This window comes from Thalassophryne amazonica, chromosome 16 (genome assembly GCF_902500255.1).
Source record: "Thalassophryne amazonica chromosome 16, fThaAma1.1, whole genome shotgun sequence".
Taxonomy (NCBI): Eukaryota; Metazoa; Chordata; class Actinopteri; order Batrachoidiformes; family Batrachoididae; genus Thalassophryne; species Thalassophryne amazonica.
The window spans coordinates 42,768,670-42,790,922 of NC_047118.1; the positions used below are offsets into that span (position 1 = coordinate 42,768,670).

At 37.9% G+C, this 22,253-nt stretch overlaps 1 protein-coding gene across 1 annotated transcript in view; it reads left to right on the forward strand.

Moving 5' to 3' along the window:
• myo15aa (myosin XVAa) overlaps window positions 1-22,253 on the forward strand; it is a 179,581-nt gene that overhangs the window by 127,068 nt on the left and 30,260 nt on the right. The window contains exons 52-58 of the mRNA XM_034191347.1: window positions 5,756-5,880; window positions 8,516-8,579; window positions 8,773-8,845; window positions 9,131-9,204; window positions 21,511-21,593; window positions 21,691-21,821; window positions 21,901-21,995. Of these exons, the coding sequence (XP_034047238.1) occupies window positions 5,756-5,880; window positions 8,516-8,579; window positions 8,773-8,845; window positions 9,131-9,204; window positions 21,511-21,593; window positions 21,691-21,821; window positions 21,901-21,995 (645 nt within the window). The remainder of the gene's footprint in view (window positions 1-5,755; window positions 5,881-8,515; window positions 8,580-8,772; window positions 8,846-9,130; window positions 9,205-21,510; window positions 21,594-21,690; window positions 21,822-21,900; window positions 21,996-22,253) is intronic.

The following is a 22,253-nucleotide window of genomic DNA, read 5'->3' on the forward strand; positions in this document are numbered from 1 at the left end:
CCCAAACATCAGGCACAGCAGCAGCAGGTGGAACACCTGCAGGAGCGTGCTGATGAGCACTGGAACGAGACTTTTAGCCGACTTGGTGTCACTGTCCTTCTTCAGCATACTGCAGGAATGAAACTGAATGCGGTGCTGCAGGGTTTAATTGTGCGCACGTCAGAGAAGAACGTTGTCACGCTCTATTAAGGATCACCACTAATCAAGACGGATCAACACGCTCGGTTGCGACCACCACAACATGAGCCGAATGAGGGTGGTGCGTCACATTCGTGGAAGATTTTTTGACAGGCAAAAACATGCTCTACGAAAATCACGAATATCATGCACCAACACACACTATTAAGAAACCTATTCACATGCATTAAGTCACATTAAGAATGTCAGGAATGTGCCAAGAATGACGCAAATATGACATTTGGAATGCGTCCTGCCTATGTGTAAACGCAGCATAAGTTATCAAATCCTTATAGTTGCAGGCATGAGTGATGCTTTGGAGCGGCAAGCCCAGAACTTAATGGCTGCCTCACTCTCGGAGCAAAATCAAAATAAATAGGTACCTGATTTAGTAGTTCAAGAGGTATGGAGTCTTGTCCAAATTCATGTGAAGAGGAAGAAACCAAACCGTGTCCTAAGATGGTGATGCTGTTACCCGTCTGGTGGTCCAAGCTTAAACTTTAGTGAGTGATCTCCAGGGAAAGATATCATCCAAAGGCACACTTTTAGCACTTCACTTATGACTAGTCTTCATATCCAGGCTGGAATGATGAACAGGTAGTCTCTGTAGTCAGCTGAGTTAGCTGAACTAGCTCTCATGCAATGCATTCACTTAGCCAGCAAATGCTAAATGTCCATATGCTAAACCACTTTAAAATATCACAGAAACTTCTAGCTGAAATGTCCACATGTAGCCTAAAAAGCATTAAACAAGTGTCCATTACCGACCATTGAGTTAACGATCAGGAAACTCATTTAATCACTCAAACAGCGGTGCAAATGTTGACTTCAAGGTGCGTTTTTGTGGTCAATCAAAAGCTTCTCTCTCCCAACTTTTTTCACTCGCATCAAGTTACTACAACAACAGACTGGCAGCGATGGTATACAGACACAGGCCTTCCTTTGTTTTATCACAATAAAACAAAAATAAGATACATCAAAAGCATTTTATACTTTACTTGTTTTTAACTAATGCCCAGGTAGTTTTAGCAGTTCTTATTCCTTTAAAACATAAATTAAATGCTATTTACCCATATTTATATGATATATTTTAACTATTCAAACTTTTTAACCTTTTTTAAACTGTAGCAAATCTTGTGAACTTTGTCAATACATTAATATATTTTTCCGGGTTACATTATCATACATACATTATTATTATTATTATTATTATTATTATTATTATATTTTTATTCCTTCTATAATAAGTGTTTTCACTTTCTTGTGTCATCCATTTATTTTAACGTATTTAGCAGTGGTGGGCACAGTTCCGCTAGCTATCAAAGCTAATGTTTTCATTATGGGATTAGCTTTTCAGATAACTTTGAAAAGCATTATCGGACCAATTATCTCCCGGTAAGTTTTGGTCCAATAATTTTTAGATCGCTAATATGTTTTTGCAGGGATGTGAATAAAGCATTAACAGTTAAAAACTTTTGTTAAGTCTGATATCAAAGATTTTAGATTTTTTTTTTTGTTTATAGATGTTGTTAATTGTTATTGTGTTTGTTTTAAATGTCAGAAGAAGCTCAGGTTGCTTCTCCAATATTTTCCTGTTTGCTCTACGGTCTCTACTGCCATCTACTGGCCAGTAGTGTTCATGGCAGTATTAGCCCTAAGTATTGAGATATCCCATAAATTATAATTCTTTGCGCGCCTGATAATTGTTGCAGCCTCTTGCTGCAGATAAAGAAAAAATATACATTTTGGTTGTATAATGTTCATTTACAATTGTCGTTGTGGATTCTGTTGTTTAAACCACAGAACTCGCTGGCGCTAAAAAAAACCTGTACGCAAAGGATTATGGGCAAGGGTCTGAGCGTCTGGGTACCAGTAGATGGCAGTGTTCTATGCATTGTGACCCCGGTTACATCAGACGGTTGTCAAATCACAACTTGACTTAGTTATGGCTTTTACCAATTGCTTCTTCTTTTTTTTACATATAATTAAAATGGCATATTTTACAAAAGCACATTTAAATACCAACACACATGTCACGTCACACTAACGTGTTGGCTTTTACATAGAATAAATGAGTCAACCAGTCAATGTTAGTGGAGGCTCATTTACCCATAATCTCTTTGGCATCTGTCTGTGTTTGTTACAAAACTTCAGAATCAATGCATCATTTAAAATGTAACCCTTTCAAGTTTTTTTGTTTTTAAGGTTGGTGAACTGGGTCCCTGCGTGATTTTTTTTTTTTTAATCCCTCTTTCTCTGCGATTCAGCCAGTGAATTTCAGCTGGAGGTTGAACATGCATGCCTCACAGTCATGTTTTAAAAATTATTATTATTTTATTTGCTTGTGAAGTGTTGTGTGTTGCTCACAAAATGAAAATTAAAAAGCGAAACATTCAGTGCGAATCTGAGCAAAACACAGAAGGAAGAGTGGAGTGTGGCCGAGGACGGAGCTGTGAGGGCAGTGCTGAGCCGCTCAAACCGGGCAGAGAGAGGCAGCAGCCGGCCGCCGTGCGAATAGCCACTCCCCACATACAGTGGAGAGCAGGCAGCAGACGAAATGGTGTTTTTCTAAAAAAACTGACAAACACACTGCTTCACTTTAAATGCGCAGTAAGCTATTTCAGATGAGCAGCATGGACCGTTTTTCTCCCAAAAGCCTTTATTTCACTCTGTGTCGCGTTGGAAAGCTGTAGCTATTGTGCTAATTTGACAGCTTATGCATGCTCTAGTCTTCTTCTATTTGTTTTTCTGGGGATGTTACAGTGCCACACACAGGCCTGGCAAATGTACAACGTTAAACAAAGCTTTGAAGCACAGAATGTGCCTCAAACATTTTTTGTAATCAAATTATTTGAGTTACTCGACTAATCGTTTCAGCCCAACTTGGATGCCCCTTGAATATTTTTGTGTCAAAAGTACGGTTACTTAGGAAGACTCAGATAAGGGTTATCGCTACTAATCTGCAGGAACTTCATTTTTGTGATTGTTTGCAGTGTTCTACAACAACACTATGACAGAGGCCAACAGGAGTTGTTGTGCATATGTAGTCAGTAAACCTGACCCCCCCCAATGCCAAAAGATGTTCTGGCCACAGATGCCAGAGCCCATGGGTTTTAGCCTTGTGGTTCGAGTGCCTGCCTCCCCTCTGGTATATCATGAGTTTGTGCCCCTAGTGGGGCAACACAACATAATGCAGGGGCTAAATGAGCACCGGTTGCATACTTTGATGGAGAGCAAAGTCTTCAGGTCTGAGTACTGCCAGGTTTACTGTCTAGTTGAGAAAATAACTTGAAAATGATGCATATCACTGAAATTAATGGGCCTTTCACACTGAACACATCAGAAGCGTCAAAGGCTTCACAAATCGGTCTAAAAAGCATTATTTTCAATGAGACACGTTGCTTTTTAGATGTGTCAGAAGCGCCGCGTCAAAAGCTGAGCTAAAGCGACACTTCTGACAGGAACGCGCATTGCCGCTTGTCGGCAGGCTGACGCGGTCAAAGTTCAACCCAATCCAACTTTCGACACTCTGAGCTGTGACGTAGCTTTGCGCTGTCCAATAGGAATGATGTGTTGGGCCAAAACATGGAAGACTAGTGGCAGAAACCACTGATCTGTACAAAACAGAAACATGTCACAGGACTGCTCATTTATAGAGCAGTTTTCTAAAGAAAAATCCTTGGAACTGTTTTTCTGTTGTTGTTGGTGTTTGTTACCTCAGAATTTCTGATTACTGTTAAAAAAAGTTTAGAACACTTGTACTTAAAATAGCTAAATAAATCAATAAATGGTTCTTTAGAAACCTTTCATCTGTAAATTAAAACCACCTGTTATTTCAGATTAGATAATTTCTTGTTTAACATAAGGAACCTTGGACATTTATTTTTAGACAAATAAAATAACATGGAAATTTATACATTTTTAAAGTCTGGTAGATTATTTATATCTCATTTCAACCAGAAAAACAGACACTGTAAATAAATACAAATGTTTATAATAAATGCAACAGGAAATAATTTAACAATGACTGCAGTGTGATTGTAAAGTAGGATTTCTGTGACATAAACCTCATGATGATTTTTTATAGTCATTTCAACTTGTAATTACGTCAAAATATGTAATTGCCTTTAATGTTGTTATCAGAGTAAAATATGAATTTGAGCACAATAAGTGGAGAGCTTCTACCTGTGCAAATGTCTTTTGACTTTGATTTTGTGGACATTTTTAATGATCCATTCATTTATTGTTAAAATATAAAATGAAATAGCTTTTTTAAAAAATAATAAAATAGTTGCTGTTGAAAGAGCCTTTTATTTAGAAGCAGGTGATGTTATGCTGGATTCTCAGGACCAGATGAAGGTCTCTTCTGCAGCTTTGAACTCTGGTGGTGTTGCTGAAGACACTTTTGTCCTATTTTTTAGAGCAGAGCAGTTTTCTTTCGACTGGACTTCATGGTGTTCAGCTCATCACTGGAAGTTTGGTTGTCTGCACTGCAAATGTTCCTGATTGGGACAAATAAAAATATGTCTTAAAATATAAAGAAACACTAATTATATATATATATATATATATATATATATATATATGAAAAAACAGAAAAAAAACTATGGAAAAAAACACCCGAAAAAAAAGACGTTATTTAAAGTTGAGCTTTTGTGGTCTCTGAAAAAAGCTGTAGCTTTATTTGGTAAAAATAAAAAAGACTGAACCATTTACAAATTAAAACGTTCACTCAGATCAACTGTGCTAAAAGGCTAAGCTGATCATTAAACCTTCACAGCAGTTCAGTAAATGTCACGTTTTTACTTTTATATCATTCTCACCTTGATAAAGCTGCAGAACTAAACTCCACTGGTCAAACTGGGACTTCGCATATATCCAAAAAGTGGGAGCTTTCGGACTGAGTGGGTCTGCTCCATCCCCCGGCTGCCTGGCTCGGTCTGCACAGTCTCCTTGCGGGTCAGCCTGCTGTCGCGATTTGATCGATATTCCACCAAGTCTTCAGTCCTCCCTCGGTCGGCATCACTCTGAAAAGTAGCTGAAAAAATGCTTCTCCCAGCAGGGTGATGGGAAAATCCTTCTACTGCTGTTTCTTTAAAAGTTTTTTTGTGGTTCAGGCGATGCAAATTCAAGATGGCGATCGCTGAACTTTTTTAAGATTGTGGAAACAGCCAGAGTGTGACGTAGCAATCTCCGCCCCCTTGCCGCTTCCAAAGCGAAGCGTCTGACGTCACGACGCGTTGGAAACGCATCGGCCTGGCGTTACGGCGCGTTGGAAAGCTTTGACGCATCAGCCTGACGTGTTCAGTGTGAAAGGTCCATAACACAGCAGCAACAATTCCATGAAGAAGCATGTTAACCAAAGAGCATAGGGAGTGCTGAGGTCATGTCTAACTTCTGTACTCTAGCATGAAGACAGAAATATAATTTCTTTCATTTCTAATTGAATAAACATGAACTTGTGAACATACATAATGTACTGCATTACGGTATCAGCCACTGTTCCTGTGCCCTGTACTTCTTTAGTTACATGTTTCTTTAAATGACTGTGATCTTCACGTATGTGTTAATATACCAGGTTGTAAACGACTCTCACGGAGACAGTTTGAGCATTGGCCTGGACGATTTACCTCTGCAAAGTAGCCAGTACCACATGGCGGAATTTGCTAAGAAGTACTTCAGAGAGGCACAGAGGAACAGGAGGTTAGACACACATATACAAACTCACACACTGTAAAATATTGTAAATATATATTATGAATATTAGACTAGTGATTATGTACTGTTATTAATAGTATACAAATGAATGCACCGCTGCTACCAAGAGATCAAATCATTGTGCCAAGGTGACAGTTCTCTGAGGCTAAGATGCTGGAAGGCCATGAGTACAAGCTGGCTGAGTATGATGAACTGCTCATAGAGATGCCACGACAGGAAGGGTACAACACCCAACTGCTCACAGGAGAGTGAGGGGTCTTATCAGTTGTGCAACATATGGTCTGTCAAGAAAGTTGGTGTGTAGAACCAGCAAAAAACAAACAAATAAATGTACAATATCAGGCTATGGTACCTTTAAAAAAGTAATGAATTAAACTGGATGTTGTGAGCCCCCAATAAGGTTTGTAAGCTAAGGGCAGACAAGCTTATTTGCTTGGGGGGGGGAGTTCTCTACCTTAGTGTGCCAAGATAGAAAGAGTGGCGCCATGATGAGTCAAAAAAAAAAATCCTGCCTACAACGTGACACGCATGTCAGGCTGCTGCGGGCTGCGCAGTGAAAGCAACAAAGTATGTTGCAAATGTAGCAAAGTGAAGTCCAGACTGAAAAGATGTTCCTGCTCGCGGGGAATTCCCCTTTGGCTGACCTGGTAGAGTCTTGGTCTCGAGTGCGAGCAATCCGGTGTTTGAATCCCACCACCATCCTTGCCACAAAAATAAGTCATCCGGTCACAAACAGCTTGTTGAGGGTCAAATTAGTCCAGAATAAAGCATAAAGCAGAGATGGAGAATTTAACTGTTACGCATGTCATTGTATGACACGGAGTTACAGAGCTGCAGCTGCATAAACCAGGCTTTTAATTAATTAAGTAAATCATCATAAATTGTAAATTTAATAGCTTAATTATTTTTAGATTAATTTTGATAGCACCTGTACCTGAACGTGTTGCTGTGTGGTTAAATGACTTTAAAAAAATGTTGAAAACATGAAAGGTTCATTCAGTATTTCACTCTGCCTCTGAAGCTGTGCCGGTGTCGCCAACCAAACGGTCTCCCCTAAAATTGGTCCGCCCTGCCTTCACTGCCCATGCATCATTAGCCGAAGTTCATGGATTATCACCTCGTTTCTGCTTAAAACTGCACCCCAGTCATCATCTATCTCAGCGACAGATATCTGAAGCTTTTGTACAGCAATCATTTCGACATAAATTCAGCATTATTTCATCGTAAACGACGGAGGAAGCGATTACAGCGCCGCAGCTACATGAGCTGCTAGCTGATGCGTTCACTGCTCTGCTTAAGACAGCCTTGTTTCTGCTTAAAAACTGACTTTAGAATAATTTAAGAGGTTTTACCTTGTCATCTGATGGTTAATAATCCCATTAATCCATTTGATCACTTTGGGTGAAGAGACTCTTTCTCAGACGTGCCGCTCTGGTCCGAAATGACACATGCGCAGTGAAGGCAGGCGGACCAATTTTTAGTGGGGGAACCATTCGGTCTGCGACACCATTACCACTTCTCACAATTGTGTCTGTTATATTTAGAAATATACCAACATAAGTAAAATGTGTCCTCTCTTTACGTTTAAAAATATGCAGCATCTTTCAGGTAGTCTGCAAAATGATAAACAAAATCAGAAGGCAGAGTTGGAGCCGGACATTTACATACACTCACCATGACCATGAATGTCTTGTTGATTTTAGGCTTTTAGTGATGTCCTTGAACTGTTATTTAGCCAGAGATTAGAGAAGATCCAAAATAAATTCAAACTTGTGCACCCAGTTCTTATTTTTTAAAGTCATGATCTATGCTGTACAGTCAGCAAAAGAACAGTTCAAAGACGTCATTAAAAGCTCAAAAGTACCATGACATTCATGCCCATGATGAGTGTATGTAAATGTCTGACAGCTGTATTTATTTATCATTTGATTATTGGTCATCATCTGTCTTTGTGTTGTCATGTACTGGACAGAACAGCTACAAATTAATTGATAACATTCTTTAATTGGATAGAAATAAAATCTCACATTTGATTTTTTTATGACAGTATTATTTGAGAATTTTTATTTTCTGTTGTTACAGTAGTCATGATTCATTCATGTGTGAAGGTGCTTAACACAGTGAAAGTACGGGGAATATAAAACTCTGACAAGCACATAAATTTGTAATATCCAGCTTGAAGACACAACAAAATGAAAAAAAGACAAGATGGGGTTTTTACAGTTAAAACACCAAAAGCAAAGAATCCCAGCTTGAGTGATCCTTTATAGCTGAAGCAGAAGCAATGGGCCCAGGCACCTCCACTCAATTAATCAGCACCTGACACAAACAAATAACAGCAAAAACAAACCACAGGATCGTGACTGTGTGGGTTTCTTTTTAAATAATTTTTTGTTTCTTTTGTATTTTCTTTTTAACTTCTAAATGGACTTCTCATTCAGGATTGAGATGGAAAACTAAGAATTTCTTTGCACTGCCATCATATAACAATAAAGTCTTTGAACCTTTAATGAAGACAAACACACACACACACACACACACACACACACATTTTTGTCAAAATTCTAGTTTTCACACATATAATTTATATAATGAATTATTTTAATTATTTTGCCCACAGTGATCAAAAACTAAAGAAGGGGAAGGAGGGAAGGGATCCTGCTGACATGGTCAAATTCTCAAAGGTAAAGCATTCATGTTCATATTAAACTAGAACCATGAAACTATATTCATGTCTTCATGTATTTTTATCCAACTGTTTTCTTTAGTCCTGCTTTACAAATATCTTGTCAAGTATTTATTTTCTTTTGATGTGACCAGACATTAGAAATGTAAGTGCAACAATTCAGTTATTTTTTTGTTGTTATTTGTATCTAGTCTCCGATCCAAGAGTCGCTGATTGATTTCTCTGACAGCGGGATGAACAGAGTGGCGACTGACATCTTCTTAGGTGAGAAGAGCACAACAGATGAAGGAATAGTGATAGAAAAACAGAAAATAGAGAACTTGTCTGTGGCAGTAGCCATTTATTTAAGTTTAGATTTACAGATCAACACTAACTGTAGATTTAACCATTAAACTGAACCCACTTGGACTCAGGAAAGTTTGGATTGTTTGCAGTTTCTTCCTAACAGGGATGAGGAATTAGATAAAACAGTCATTAATCTAGATGATAATTTCAATGAATGTGATTACAGCTGTGCTTTTCTACGTTCACTTGCTGTTTTCTGTCCAGCCATTATGAGGTTTATGGGAGACTCTTCACTGAAAGGTCAAACTGAACAGGACCTGGTCACCACTATACTCAAGGTACACAAGACACACAAACTAAAACACAGCAAAGATACAGAGGCCGAGTGAACTATATGAAACAATTTATGCAAGAAGAACACATGTTTTAACTCCACGGTAAAGCAAAAAGCAGATTTATTTATGAAATGTTTTTGGGTGGGGAGACTAACTCATTTTTATTTTTGTACAACCCCAATTCTAATGAAGTCAGGATGTTGTGTAAAATGTAAATAAAAACAGAATACAATGATTTGTAAATCCTCTTCAACCTATATTGAACACTCCACAAAGACAAGCTATTTAATGTTCAAACTTTATTGTTTTGTGCAAATATTTGCTTATTTTGAAATGTATGCCTGTAACACATTAACTGCATGAAAAAAATAGTCCAACAGTTTAAGAACAATGTTTCTCATTGTTCAATTCCAAGGAATTTAGAGATTCCATCATCTACAGTCCATAACATAATAAGAAGATACAGACAACCTGGAGAACTTTCTAGACGTAAGCAGCAAGGCCGAAAACCAACATTGTATGCCCGTGACCTTCAATCCCTCAGGCGGCACTGCATTAAAAACCGACATCATTGTGTAAAGGATCTTACTGCGTGGGCTCAGGAACACTTCAGAAAACCATTGTCAGTTAGCACAGTTCATCGCTACATCTACAAGTGCAAGTTAAAACTCTACCATGCAAAGCAAAAACAATACATCAACAACATCCAGAAACGCCACCGCCTTCTCTGGGCCCGAGCTCATTTGAAATGGACAGACACAAAGTGGAAAAGTGTGCTGTGGTCTGATGAGTCCATATTTCAAATTGTTTTTGGAAATCATGGACGTCGTGTCCTCTGGACAATCAATCAATCAATCAATCAATTTTTTTATATAGCGCCAAATCACAACAAACAGTTGCCCCAAGGCGCTTTATATTGTAAGGCAAGGCCATACAATAATTCTGTAAAACCCCAACGGTCAAAACGACCCCCTGTGAGCAAGCACTTGGCTACAGTGGGAAGGAAAAACTTCCTTTTAACAGGAAGAAACCTCCAGCAGAACCAGGCTCAGGGAGGGGCAGTCTTCTGCTGGGACTGGTTGGGGCTGAGGGAGAGAACCAGGAAAAAGACATGCTGTGGAGGGGAGCAGAGATCGATCACTAATGATTAAATGCAGAGTGGTGCATACAGAGCAAAAAGAGAAAGAAACAATGCATCATGGGAACCCCCCAGCAGTCTACGTCTATAGCAGCATAAATAAGGGATGGTTCATGGTCACCCGATCCAGCCCTAACTATAAGCTTTAGCAAAAAGGAAAGTTTTAAGCCTAATCTTAAAAGTAGAGAGGGTGTCTGTCTCCCTGATCTGAATTGGGAGCTGGTTCCACAGGAGAGGAGCCTGAAAGCCGAAGGCTCTGCCTCCCATTCTACTCTTACAAACCCTAGGAACTACAAGTAAGCCTGCAGTCTGAGAGCGAAGCGCTCTATTGGGGTGATATGGTACTACGAGGTCCCTAAGATAAGATGGGACCTGATTATTCAAAACCTTATAAGTAAGAAGAAGAATTTTAAATTCTATTCTAGAATTAACAGGAAGCCAATGAAGAGAGGCCAATATGGGTGAGATATGCTCTCTCCTTCTAGTCCCCGTCAGTACTCTAGCTGCAGCATTTTGAATTAACTGAAGGCTTTTTAGGGAACTTTTAGGACAACCTGATAATAATGAATTACAGTAGTCCAGCCTAGAGGAAATAAATGCATGAATTAGTTTTTCAGCATCACTCTGAGACAAGACCTTTCTGATTTTAGAGATATTGCGTAAATGCAAAAAAGCAGTCCTACATATTTGTTTAATATGCGCTTTGAATGACATATCCTGATCAAAAATGACTCCAAGATTTCTCACAGTATTACTAGAGGTCAGGGTAATGCCATCCAGAGTAAGGATCTGGTTAGACACCATGTTTCTAAGATTTGTGGGGCCAAGTACAATAACTTCAGTTTTATCTGAGTTTAAAAGCAGGAAATTAGAGGTCATCCATGTCTTTATGTCTGTAAGACAATCCTGCAGTTTAGCTAATTGGTGTGTGTCCTCTGGCTTCATGGATAGATAAAGCTGGGTATCATCTGTGTAACAATGAAAATTTAAGCAATACCGTCTAATAATACTGCCTAAGGGAAGCACGTATAAAGTGAATAAAATTGGTCCTAGCACAGAACCTTGTGGAACTCCATAATTAACTTTAGTCTGTGAAGAAGATTCCCCATTTACATGAACAAATTGTAATCTATTAGACAAATATGATTCAAACCACCGCAGCGCAGTGCCTTTAATACCTATGGCATGCTCTAATCTCTGTAATAAAATTTTATGGTCAACAGTATCAAAAGCAGCACTGAGGTCTAACAGAACAAGCACAGAGATGAGTCCACTGTCCGAGGCCATAAGAAGATCATTTGTAACCTTCACTAATGCTGTTTCTGTACTATGATGAATTCTAAAACCTGACTGAAACTCTTCAAATAGACCATTCCTCTGCAGATGATCAGTTAGCTGTTTTACAACTACCCTTTCAAGAATTTTTGAGAGAAAAGGAAGGTTGGAGATTGGCCTATAATTAGCTAAGATAGCTGGGTCAAGTGATGGCTTTTTAAGTAATGGTTTAATTACTGCCACCTTAAAAGCCTGTGGTACATAGCCAACTAACAAAGATAGATTGATCATATTTAAGATCGAAGCATTAAATAATGGTAGGGCTTCCTTGAGCAGCCTGGTAGGAATGGGGTCTAATAAACATGTTAATGGTTTGGATGAAGTAACTAATGAAAATAACTCAGACAGAACAATCGGAGAGAAAGAGTCTAACCAAATACCGGCATCACTGAAAGCAGTGAAAGCGACCTTAATTCTTTAATTTCTTTATTAAGTTTGTTCCATAATTTGACACCATTTACTGCAATACTCCTTTCCTTTACTTTGGTTCTAAATCTTGTTTTTTTAAAGACTTCTATTCCTTTCAATTTATAACTACTTACTCTTTTTTCAAACATATTTTGAATGTTTGTTGGTAAAGTATTTTTATTAACTTGGTACATCGTTTGTAATATTTCCAAATCGACTAAATCATGAAATTTAAGTACCCTATACTTAATAAACAATGGATTAGATGGATCTCTAAAACCACTGTTACTAATCACTTTTAAAGCTCTTTTCTGCAAAATAAATAAAGGTTGTATATAGGTTGTATATGTTGATCCCCAGATTTCTACACAGTAAGTTAAATATGGGACAATCAATGAATTGTACAATGTTAATAAACCATAACTATTTAATGAATATTTTACTTTATGCAAAACAGCAATGGCTTTCGCTATTTTTCCTTTTATGTAATTTATGTGTGACTTCCATGTAAGATCTTCATCAATCATGACTCCTAAAAATTTCATTTCTTTTACCCTTTGTATATCCATTCCATCTATTTGTAATGACACATTATTTTTTTTTCGCTCTATCATTAAACAATATGAAATTTGTCTTATTATATTTAGTGACAATCTGTTTATATCAAACCAATGTTTAACTTTTTCCAACTCTGTATTTATCACTTGTGCTACTTCCTGTATATCTGATCCAGAGTAAAACAGCGTTGTATCATCAGCAAATAAAATGCTGCCAAGCACATTGGATACATTCACAAAATCATTGATATACAAAATAAACAGTTTGGGTCCAAGTACCGATCCTTGTGGTACTTCATAAATAATGTTACACAATTCTGATTTAGTATTATTTATCTGAACAAACTGTTTTCTATTTTCTAAGTAGCTTTTTACCCACTGATGTGCAACACCTCTTATTCCATATTGTTGTAACTTGTGGAGCAATCTTGAGTGGTCTATAACATCAAAAGCCTTTTTCAGGTCAATAAAAATACTTACAAAATAATCCTTATTATCTATTGTTGTTGATATTTTCTCTATTAGTTCCATAATTGCCATAGCTGTCGAATGTTTTGTTCTGAATCCATACTGAGCATAATTTAAAATATGATGTTTCTCAATAAATTTATCCAATCTTGTTACAAAAACTTTTTCCATAATTTTAGAAAACTGTGGAAGCAATGATACTGGCCTGTAATTAGAAAAATTATGTTTGTCTCCATTTTTATATAATGGGACTACCTTAGCAATTTTCATTTCATCTGGAAAAACCCCAGTTGACAGAGACAGATTACAAATATAAGTAAATGGTTCAATAACAATTTCTATTATACTTTTTACAGTCATCATGTCTAAATCTTCATGGTCAGTTGATCTTTTGCTTACACAGTTTTTTACAATATTTCTTATTTCATCTTTTTCCACATTGTCCAGGAAAATACTATTGACCGTATTCACCAATGTACATAATTTATCTTCTATTATTGGTTTATTTCCCACCAGACTTGACCCTACATAATAATAATAATCATTAAACCCATTTGCAACTTCTTTTATATCATATATCTCTTTATTTTCCTTAACAAAGTAATTTGGAATAGTTTCTTTCGTTCTATCACTATCAATCACACTTTTTATAATTCCCCATGTTACCCTCATATTATCTTTACTCTTATTTAGTTTTTCACTGTAATAATCTTTTTTTTGTTTCCTAATTATTGTTAATAGTTTATTTTTATATTTTTTGTATTTATGTTCTGATTCCTTTGTTTGCAATTTTAAAAAGCACCTGTATAAATAGTTTTTCTTTGCACAAGCATTTTTTATTCCCTTTGTCAGCCATGGTTTATTTACTCTTTTCTTACTAATTTCAATTAATTTACTATTTTTATTGTATGATTTCATCAATATTTTCATAAATGAGTTATATGCTACATTAACATCACTGACATAAACTTCTTCCCAGTTTTGATTTTTAAGGTCATATTTTAATGCCTCTAAGGCTTTTACTGACTTATCTCTTTTAAAGTTTATATCAGTTTTTTTGTTGTACCTATTTTTATATTTAAATATTGAAAAAAATTGGTAAATGGTCGCTAATATCTGTCATGAAGATCCCATTCTTGATAATTTCATCTGTTCTGTTTGTAAATATATTATCAATTACCGTTGCACTTTGCAATGTAATTCTGGTTGGTTTTGTTATCAAGGGGAATAACCCCAAACTATACATTGAATTCACAAAATCACTTAATCTTTGGCAGCTGGAGCTTTCTATGTTAATATTAAAGTCCCCACACATAAAAAGCGTTTTGTTTTTAATTTGATGGAATAATTCAATTATTTTATCTGTAAATTTCACAACACAAGAATCTGGTGCTCTGTATACACAACTGATTAAAATATTCTTAGATGTTTCATGTACAAGTTCCACTGTTACAATTTCTATGACATCATTCATAATTGTCATTTCTTCAACAGTTGTACACATCAGATCTGTTTTTGTATACAGAGCAATACCACTGTCTTTTTTATATCTTCTGTTTACAAAATACAGCTCATATCCCTCCATTTGAACTTCATCCATGAGATCATCTTTAAGCCAAGATTCAGTGATTGCAACAATACTAAATCTATTTTTAAACTGATTTAAATAATCTTTTATTTGTGACATTTTACAATACAAGCTTCGACTGTTTATATGTATGAGTGACAGGGTATCTTCTGCAATTTTTTCACTATTCAGCTGTTCTACTGTATAATACTCACAACCAATTGTTTTTAAGTCAAATATACTTTCATCAATATTAGTGTCTATGTCATATATTTTATCCTCTGTTTCCATGTTTGATCTGATTTTTTGTTGGTCCAATTACCAACAGATGTTATATTTGATTGTCTATTCAGGTCTGTATTTTGTAAGGTCCTCCATGTTTTTGATTTGTATACCGTTTGTTCCTTCTTTCACTCTAATCCACACCCTACAATTCCAGACCCATGTAGCAACAATATGTTTCTGTTTTCTTAGTAGTCTTGCTTCCCTAGCAATATCTGCATTTTTTTTTTGTTAGATGCTCATTTATATAGACACTCGTTCCTTTCAAATTCTTTGCCTGTCTTAATAACTCATTTTTATATTTTCTGCTTGTAAATCGTATAACAATGTTAGATAGTTTATTTTTTCTATCTTTAGTTGGAATAGTATAACAGTCTGATATTGTGTCTTGATGGATGACAACACCTTTTTGATATAAAAAGTTTGTAACTTGTTGTTCCAATGATTGTCTTTCTTCAGGTGGTGCATCCTCCCCACTGGCTCCACCAGAATCCACCACCCTTGCATATGTCCGATGCCTTGTTTCTAGTCCAGATATTATAACGTCATCTTTTCTAGTAAATTGTTCAAGTTCATCTACACGTTGCTCAAGTTTCTTAATGATCTTGTCCTTCTCTTTAACCAGATTTTGGAGTTCTTTAATTTCCACCATCAGTTTGTCTAGATTAGACATGTCTTTTGATATATGGTTTAATGAGGTCTTTATCTCCTCTATATCTTCCTCGAGTTTATCTGTTTTCCTGGGTGGTGCCATGCCGACTGTCGTGGCTCAGTATGGCCACTATTGATTACAAAAACAATTCTCACCAGTAGCCTCCACCACCACAGGTCCGGTAGCCGCACCCCAACCCTCCCCGTTGCTAACCTCATTCACAGCCGCCCCAGCCACGGTCGTAGCCGCCGCCAGCCCCGGATGTAGCCGCTGCTAGTCGCGGATGTAGCCGGTGTTAGCCTCGGATGTAGCCGACGCCTCGGGCCTGGATGTATCGCCGCCACCGATGCCTCGGGCCTGAATGAACCGCCTCCACCGATGCCTCCGCTGCTAGCGGAGGCATCGGTGATGAGTAGAAAGATTTCATCTTTCTACTCATCAATTAGTGATGAGTAGAAAGATGTCCTAGCTTTACGGAGGGCTTTTTTTATAGAGCAACATACTCTTTTTCCAGGCTAAGTGAAGATCTTCTAAATTAGTGAGACGCCATTTCCTCTCCAATTTACGGGTTATCTGCTTTAAGCTACGAGTTTGTGAGTTATACCACGGAGTCAGGCACTTCTGATTTAAAGCTCTCTTTTTCAGAGGAGCTACAGCATCCAAAGTTGTCTTCATTGAGGATGTAAAACTATTGACGAGATACTCTATCTCACTTACAGAGTTTAGGTAGCTACTCTGCACTGTGTTGGTATATGGCATTAGAGAACATAAAGAAGGAATCATATCCTTAAACCTAGTTACAGCGCTTTCTGAAAGACTTCTAGTGTAATGAAACTTATTCCCCACTGCTGGGTAGTCCATCAGAGTAAATGTAAATGTTATTAAGAAATGATCAGACAGAAGGGAGTTTTCAGGGAATACTGTTAAGTCTTCTATTTCCATACCATAAGTCAGAACAAGATCTAAGATATGATTAAAGTGGTGGGTGGACTCATTTACTTTTTGAGCAAAGCCAATAGAGTCTAATAATAGATTAAATGCAGTGTTGAGGCTGTCATTCTCAGCATCTGTGTGGATGTTAAAATCGCCCACTATAATTATCTTATCTGAGCTAAGCACTAAGTCAGACAAAAGGTCTGAAAATTCACAGAGAAACTCACAGTAACGACCAGGTGGACGATAGATAATAACAAATAAAACTCGTTTTTGGGACTTCCAATTTGGATGGACAAGACTAAGAGACAAGCTTTCAAATGAATTAAAGCTCTGTCTGGGTTTTTGATTAATTAATAAGCTGGAATGGAAGATTGCTGCTAATCCTCCGCCCCGGCCCGTGCTACGAGCATTCTGACAGTTAGTGTGACTCGGGGGTGTTGACTCATTTAAACTAACATATTCATCCTGCTGTAACCAGGTTTCTGTAAGGCAGAATAAATCAATATGTTGATCAATTATTATATCATTTACCAACAGGGACTTAGAAGAGAGAGACCTAATGTTTAATAGACCACATTTAACTTTTTTAGTCTGTGGTGCAGTTGAAGGTGCTATATTATTTTTTCTTTTTTAATTTTTATGCTTAAATAGATTTTTGCTGGTTATTGGTGGTCTGGGAGCAGGCACCGTCTCTACTGGGATGGGGTAATGAGGGGATGGCAGGGGGAGAGAAGCTGCAGAAAGGTGTGTAAGACTACAACTCTGCTTCCTGGTCCCAACCCTGGATAGTCACGGTTTGGAGGATTTAAGAAAATTGGCCAGATTTCTAGAAATGAGAGCTGCTCCATCCAAAGTGGGATGGATGCCGTCTCTCCTAACAAGACCAGGTTTTCCCCAGAAGCTTTGCCAATTATCTATGAAGCCCACCTCATTTTTTGGACACCACTCAGACAGCCAGCAATTCAAGGAGAACATGCGGCTAAACATGTCACTCCCGGTCTGATTGGGGAGGGGCCCAGAGAAAACTACAGAGTCCGACATTGTTTTTGCAAAGTTACACACCGATTTAATGTTAATTTTAGTGACCTCCGATTGGCGTAACCGGGTGTCATTACTGCCGACGTGAATTACAATCTTACCAAATTTACGCTTAGCCTTAGCCAGCAGTTTCAAATTTCCTTCAATGTCACCTGCTCTGGCCCCCGGAAGACAATTGACTATGGTTGCTGGTGTCGCTAACTTCACATTTCTCAAAACAGAGTCGCCAATAACCAGAGTTTGATCCTCGGCGGGTGTGTCGTCGAGTGGGGAAAAACGGTTAGAGATGTGAACGGGTTGGCGGTGTACACGGGGCTTCTGTTTAGGGCTACGCTTCCTCCTCACAGTCACCCAGTCGGCCTGCTTTCCCGGCTGCTCGGGATCTGCCAGGGGGTAACTAACGGCGGCTAAGCTACCTTGGTCCGCACCGACTACAGGGGCCTGGCTAGCTGTAGAATTTTCCACGGTGCGGAGCCGAGTCTCCAATTCGCCCAGCCTGGCCTCCAAAGCTACGAATAAGCTACACTTATTACAAGTACCGTTACTGCTAAAGGAGGCCGAGGAATAACTAAACATTTCACACCCAGAGCAGAAAAGTGCGGGAGAGACAGGAGAAGCCGCCATGCTAAATCGGCTAAGAGCTAGTAGCTACGCTAAGCTAGCGGATTCCTAAAAACACGCAAAGTGAATAATGTGTAAATAATTTAGAGGTGATTCAGCAGAAGGAGTGCTTTAGTTAAGGCACGTAAAGATTACACTGGGAAACAAATCGTAATCTAGATAACTAGATCAATCTAACTGCGCAGATTAAACAGCTAACAGATACAGCAAAACACCGCTGTGCTCCGGAACAGGAAGTGATACAATACCGCAGTGAGAGCCAACCACCAGTAGAGGCAAGCTCTTGCTTGCCTCTACTGCTGTTTAATCTGCGCAGTTAGATTGATCTAGTTATCTAGATTACGATTTGTTTCCCAGTGTAATCTTTACGTGCCTTAACTAAAGCAAGAGCTTGCCTCTACTGGTGGTACAAAAGAGGAAAAAGACCATCCAGATTGTTACCAATGCAAAGTTCAAAAGCCAGCATCTGTGATGGTATGGGGGTGTGTTAGTGCCCACGCCATGGGCAGATTACACATCTGTGATGGCAGCATCATTGCTGAAAGGTCCATCCAGGTTTTGGAGCAACACATGCTGCCATCCAAGCAACGTCTTTTTCAGGGACGTCCGTGCTTATTTCAGCAAGACAATGCCAAGCCACATTCTGCACGTGTTACAACAGCGTGGATTCGTAGTAAAAGAGTGCGGGCACTAGACTGGCCTGCCTGCAGTCCAGACCTGTCGCCCATTGAAAATGTGTGGCACATTATGAAGCGCAAAATATGCTGAGGACAGAGGACATTGGCAGAGGACATTGAGCGTTGTTAGAAGAAAAGGTGATGTAACACAGTGGTAAACATACCACTGTCCCAGCTTTTTTGAAACGTGTTGCAGGCATCCATTTCAAAATGAGCAAATATTTGCACAAAAACAATAACGTTTATCAGTTTGAACATTAAATATCTTGTCTTTGTGGTGTATTCAACTGAAAATAGATTGATGAGGATTTGCAAATCATTGTATTCTGTTTTTATTTACATTTTACACAATGTCCCAACTTCATTGGAATTGGGGTTATATTACTTTGAATAAAAACTGATGCAAGTAAAAAGAAAAAAAAGAATAAACTCACAAATTGATGAGAAAAACCTCAGATATTCTCTCAGATTTTATAGCCAAATTTAAGGCCCCTTCACACATAGTGCAAATAAAGTACAACTCATGGCGACTCCCGGCGGAACAGCTTGTATGAGCAAACCACGCAAACATCACGCCGACGGGCAGGTGTGCACAGTACCACTGCAATGGTTTGTGCACACGAGAACACAGTGCCAGCAGCTGCACAATGTCCTTACACATTGTGCAGCTGCTGTGAAGAAAAAATAAATAACAAAATAAAAAATACATGCTGCGACTGTTTTGTGCACACGGGAACACAGCAGCTTTTCACAGCAGCTGAGCTGCTGTGTTCAACCCTCTCGACTTAATGAGCAAAACTCAGATATTTTCACAGATTATGATCTCATAGATCTGCAAGAAAAAACTCCCAAATTAATGAGAAAAACCTCAAATATTCTCTGACATTATGAAGTCATAAATTTGCAAGAAAAAACTCTCAAATTAATGAGAAAAAACATCAGATATTCTCTCAGATTATAAAGCCAAATTTAGGCAAATTTGAAAAAAAGAAAAAAAACTCAAATGAATGAGAAAAAACTCAGATGTTCTCTCAGATTATGAAGTCATACATTTGCAAGAAACAACTCTGAAATTAATGAGCAAAACTCAGATATTTTCACAGATTATGATCTCATAGATCTGCAAGAAAAAACTCCCAAATTAATGAGAAAAACCTCAAATATTCTCTGACATTATGAAGTCATAAATTTGCAAGAAAAAACTCTCAAATTAATGAGAAAAAACGTCAGATATTCTCTCAGATTATAAAGCCAAATTTAGGCAAATTTGGAAAAAAAGAAAAAACTCAAATGAATGTGAAAAAACTCAGATGTTCTCTCAGATTATGAAGTCATACATTTTCAAGAAACAACTCTGAAATTAATGAGCACAACTCAGATATTCTTACATATTATGAAGTCATAAATTTGCAAGAAAAGCCTCCCAAATTAATGAGCAAAAAACCTCAGATATTCTCTCAATTATGAAGTTATATATTTGCAAGAAAAAAACTCCCAAATTAATGATCTCAGATATTCTCTGAGATTATAAAGCCAAATTTGAATAAAAAAAACCTCAAATTAATGAGAAAAAACTCATATTCTCTCAGATTATGAAGTCATAAATTTGCAAGAAAAAAAACTCTCAAATTAATAAATAAAATCTCAGATATTCTCTCAGATTATCAAGTCATAAATTTGTAAGAAAAACAAAACTCCCAAATTATTGAGCAAAACTATTATCTCAAATTACAATGCCAAAAAGTTGTAGGAAAAAAAATACAAATTAACAAGCAAAAACTCACATTCTCATGCAATTATAAATTTGCAAGAAAACAAAATCACAAATTATTAAGATTAATGATTTAGCAGGGGTGGTGGCCAAGTGGATAGTGTGCTTGGTTTCAGTGCAAAAGGTTCCCCGTTCAAACCCCACCCCTGTCACATTTCTCCATATAATGTGACGTTCCATTAAGAAGGGCATCCGGTGTAAAACGTGTGCCAAATTGACATCCAGATCCACCTTGAATCTGCTGTGGTGACCCTACGTGAAAGATTTCTTTGAACAAGCAATCCTCAGACTGCAGACAATAGTTTATCAGATGTGTCTCATGTACTGCACTCTGAATATATTTTATTTAACTCAGGAAGGAGGGACATACGTAGTTCCTCTTTGTAAATATAACCCATACAATCACTCCTTTATCTCATTGTCAGTGAAGCTCATAAATGAGCAGATGGCTCAGGGTGGAGAGAAAAGATAGTATAAGGTCATATGTTGCTTAATTTTCACTACGATGCTGGTATGTTTTTGTTGATTATGTATTTGTATTTTAATTATGCAGTGAGTTGTATGTGTTGTTTGTGCAGCAGACCCCTCTGCCCAAGATAAATTTTTCCCTAGAGACACTAATAAAAACACTTTGACTTTGAATGGAGCAGCCACTGGACTTATCAAATTGATGATTTAAAGGCATATAAATTACAAAATGCTGATAAAGAAGCTTGATTTTTTTAAACTCCCAATTGGGCGAGTACTTTTTATTGTTAAAGGTATTGTATTTGTCCATGTTTTTCCGAGTTTTATTTCAATCCATTCATGTGTCTGTCTCAATTTCTGCCTTTCATGTCCTAATAACTTGATGATGTAGTTAAGTGCTGACCACGGCTTGATGAAAGATGAAGCTTACTGTCAGGTGATGAAGCAGGTCACTGCCAACACCAGCCCCAAGCCGTGAGTATTTTTAGCATCTTCACAATCAGCTGGCGTCATACTGATGAGTTTGTACGAGTACTTCTGCAAACCATGATTTGTAATTGTATGCATGTAGAGACAGTTGTCAGAGAGGATGGAGGCTGCTGTACATCCTGACAGCCTTCCATCGCTGCTCCGATGTCATGAAGCCGTTCCTGTTCAAGTTCTTGCAGGATGTCTCCGCTACTCCTGGCCTGCAGTACCAGGGTACCCTTCACTCACTGCTTAAAAATAATTGCCACAGCCCAACGACACCTGGTTGATGATTGATGTCATCAATTCATAGGAATTGCCAAGGCGTGTGAGCAGAATCTGAGGAGGACTTTTCAATATGGAGGACGTCTTCAATATCCAAACACCATGGAACTCAAAGCTATGCTGGTTAGTCCATCTGTAGTAACCAATCAGTGTTCTTCTTAACCTGTCAGACTTGAGTCTGAGTAATGACCAAACCTTTATTGCCTTGATTGTTCAAATTTTCTGTTTTTTCATTGGGTGAGAGGTGGGGTAAATCCTAAAGAGGCTACCAGTCTTTCACAGCAGCTTATCTTGTCTATGTTATCATAGCCAAGTGGACTCTGTGCATGGGGAGAGCTGACAATTTCCGTTTGGTATGCTTATATATTTTGGGTCAAGGAT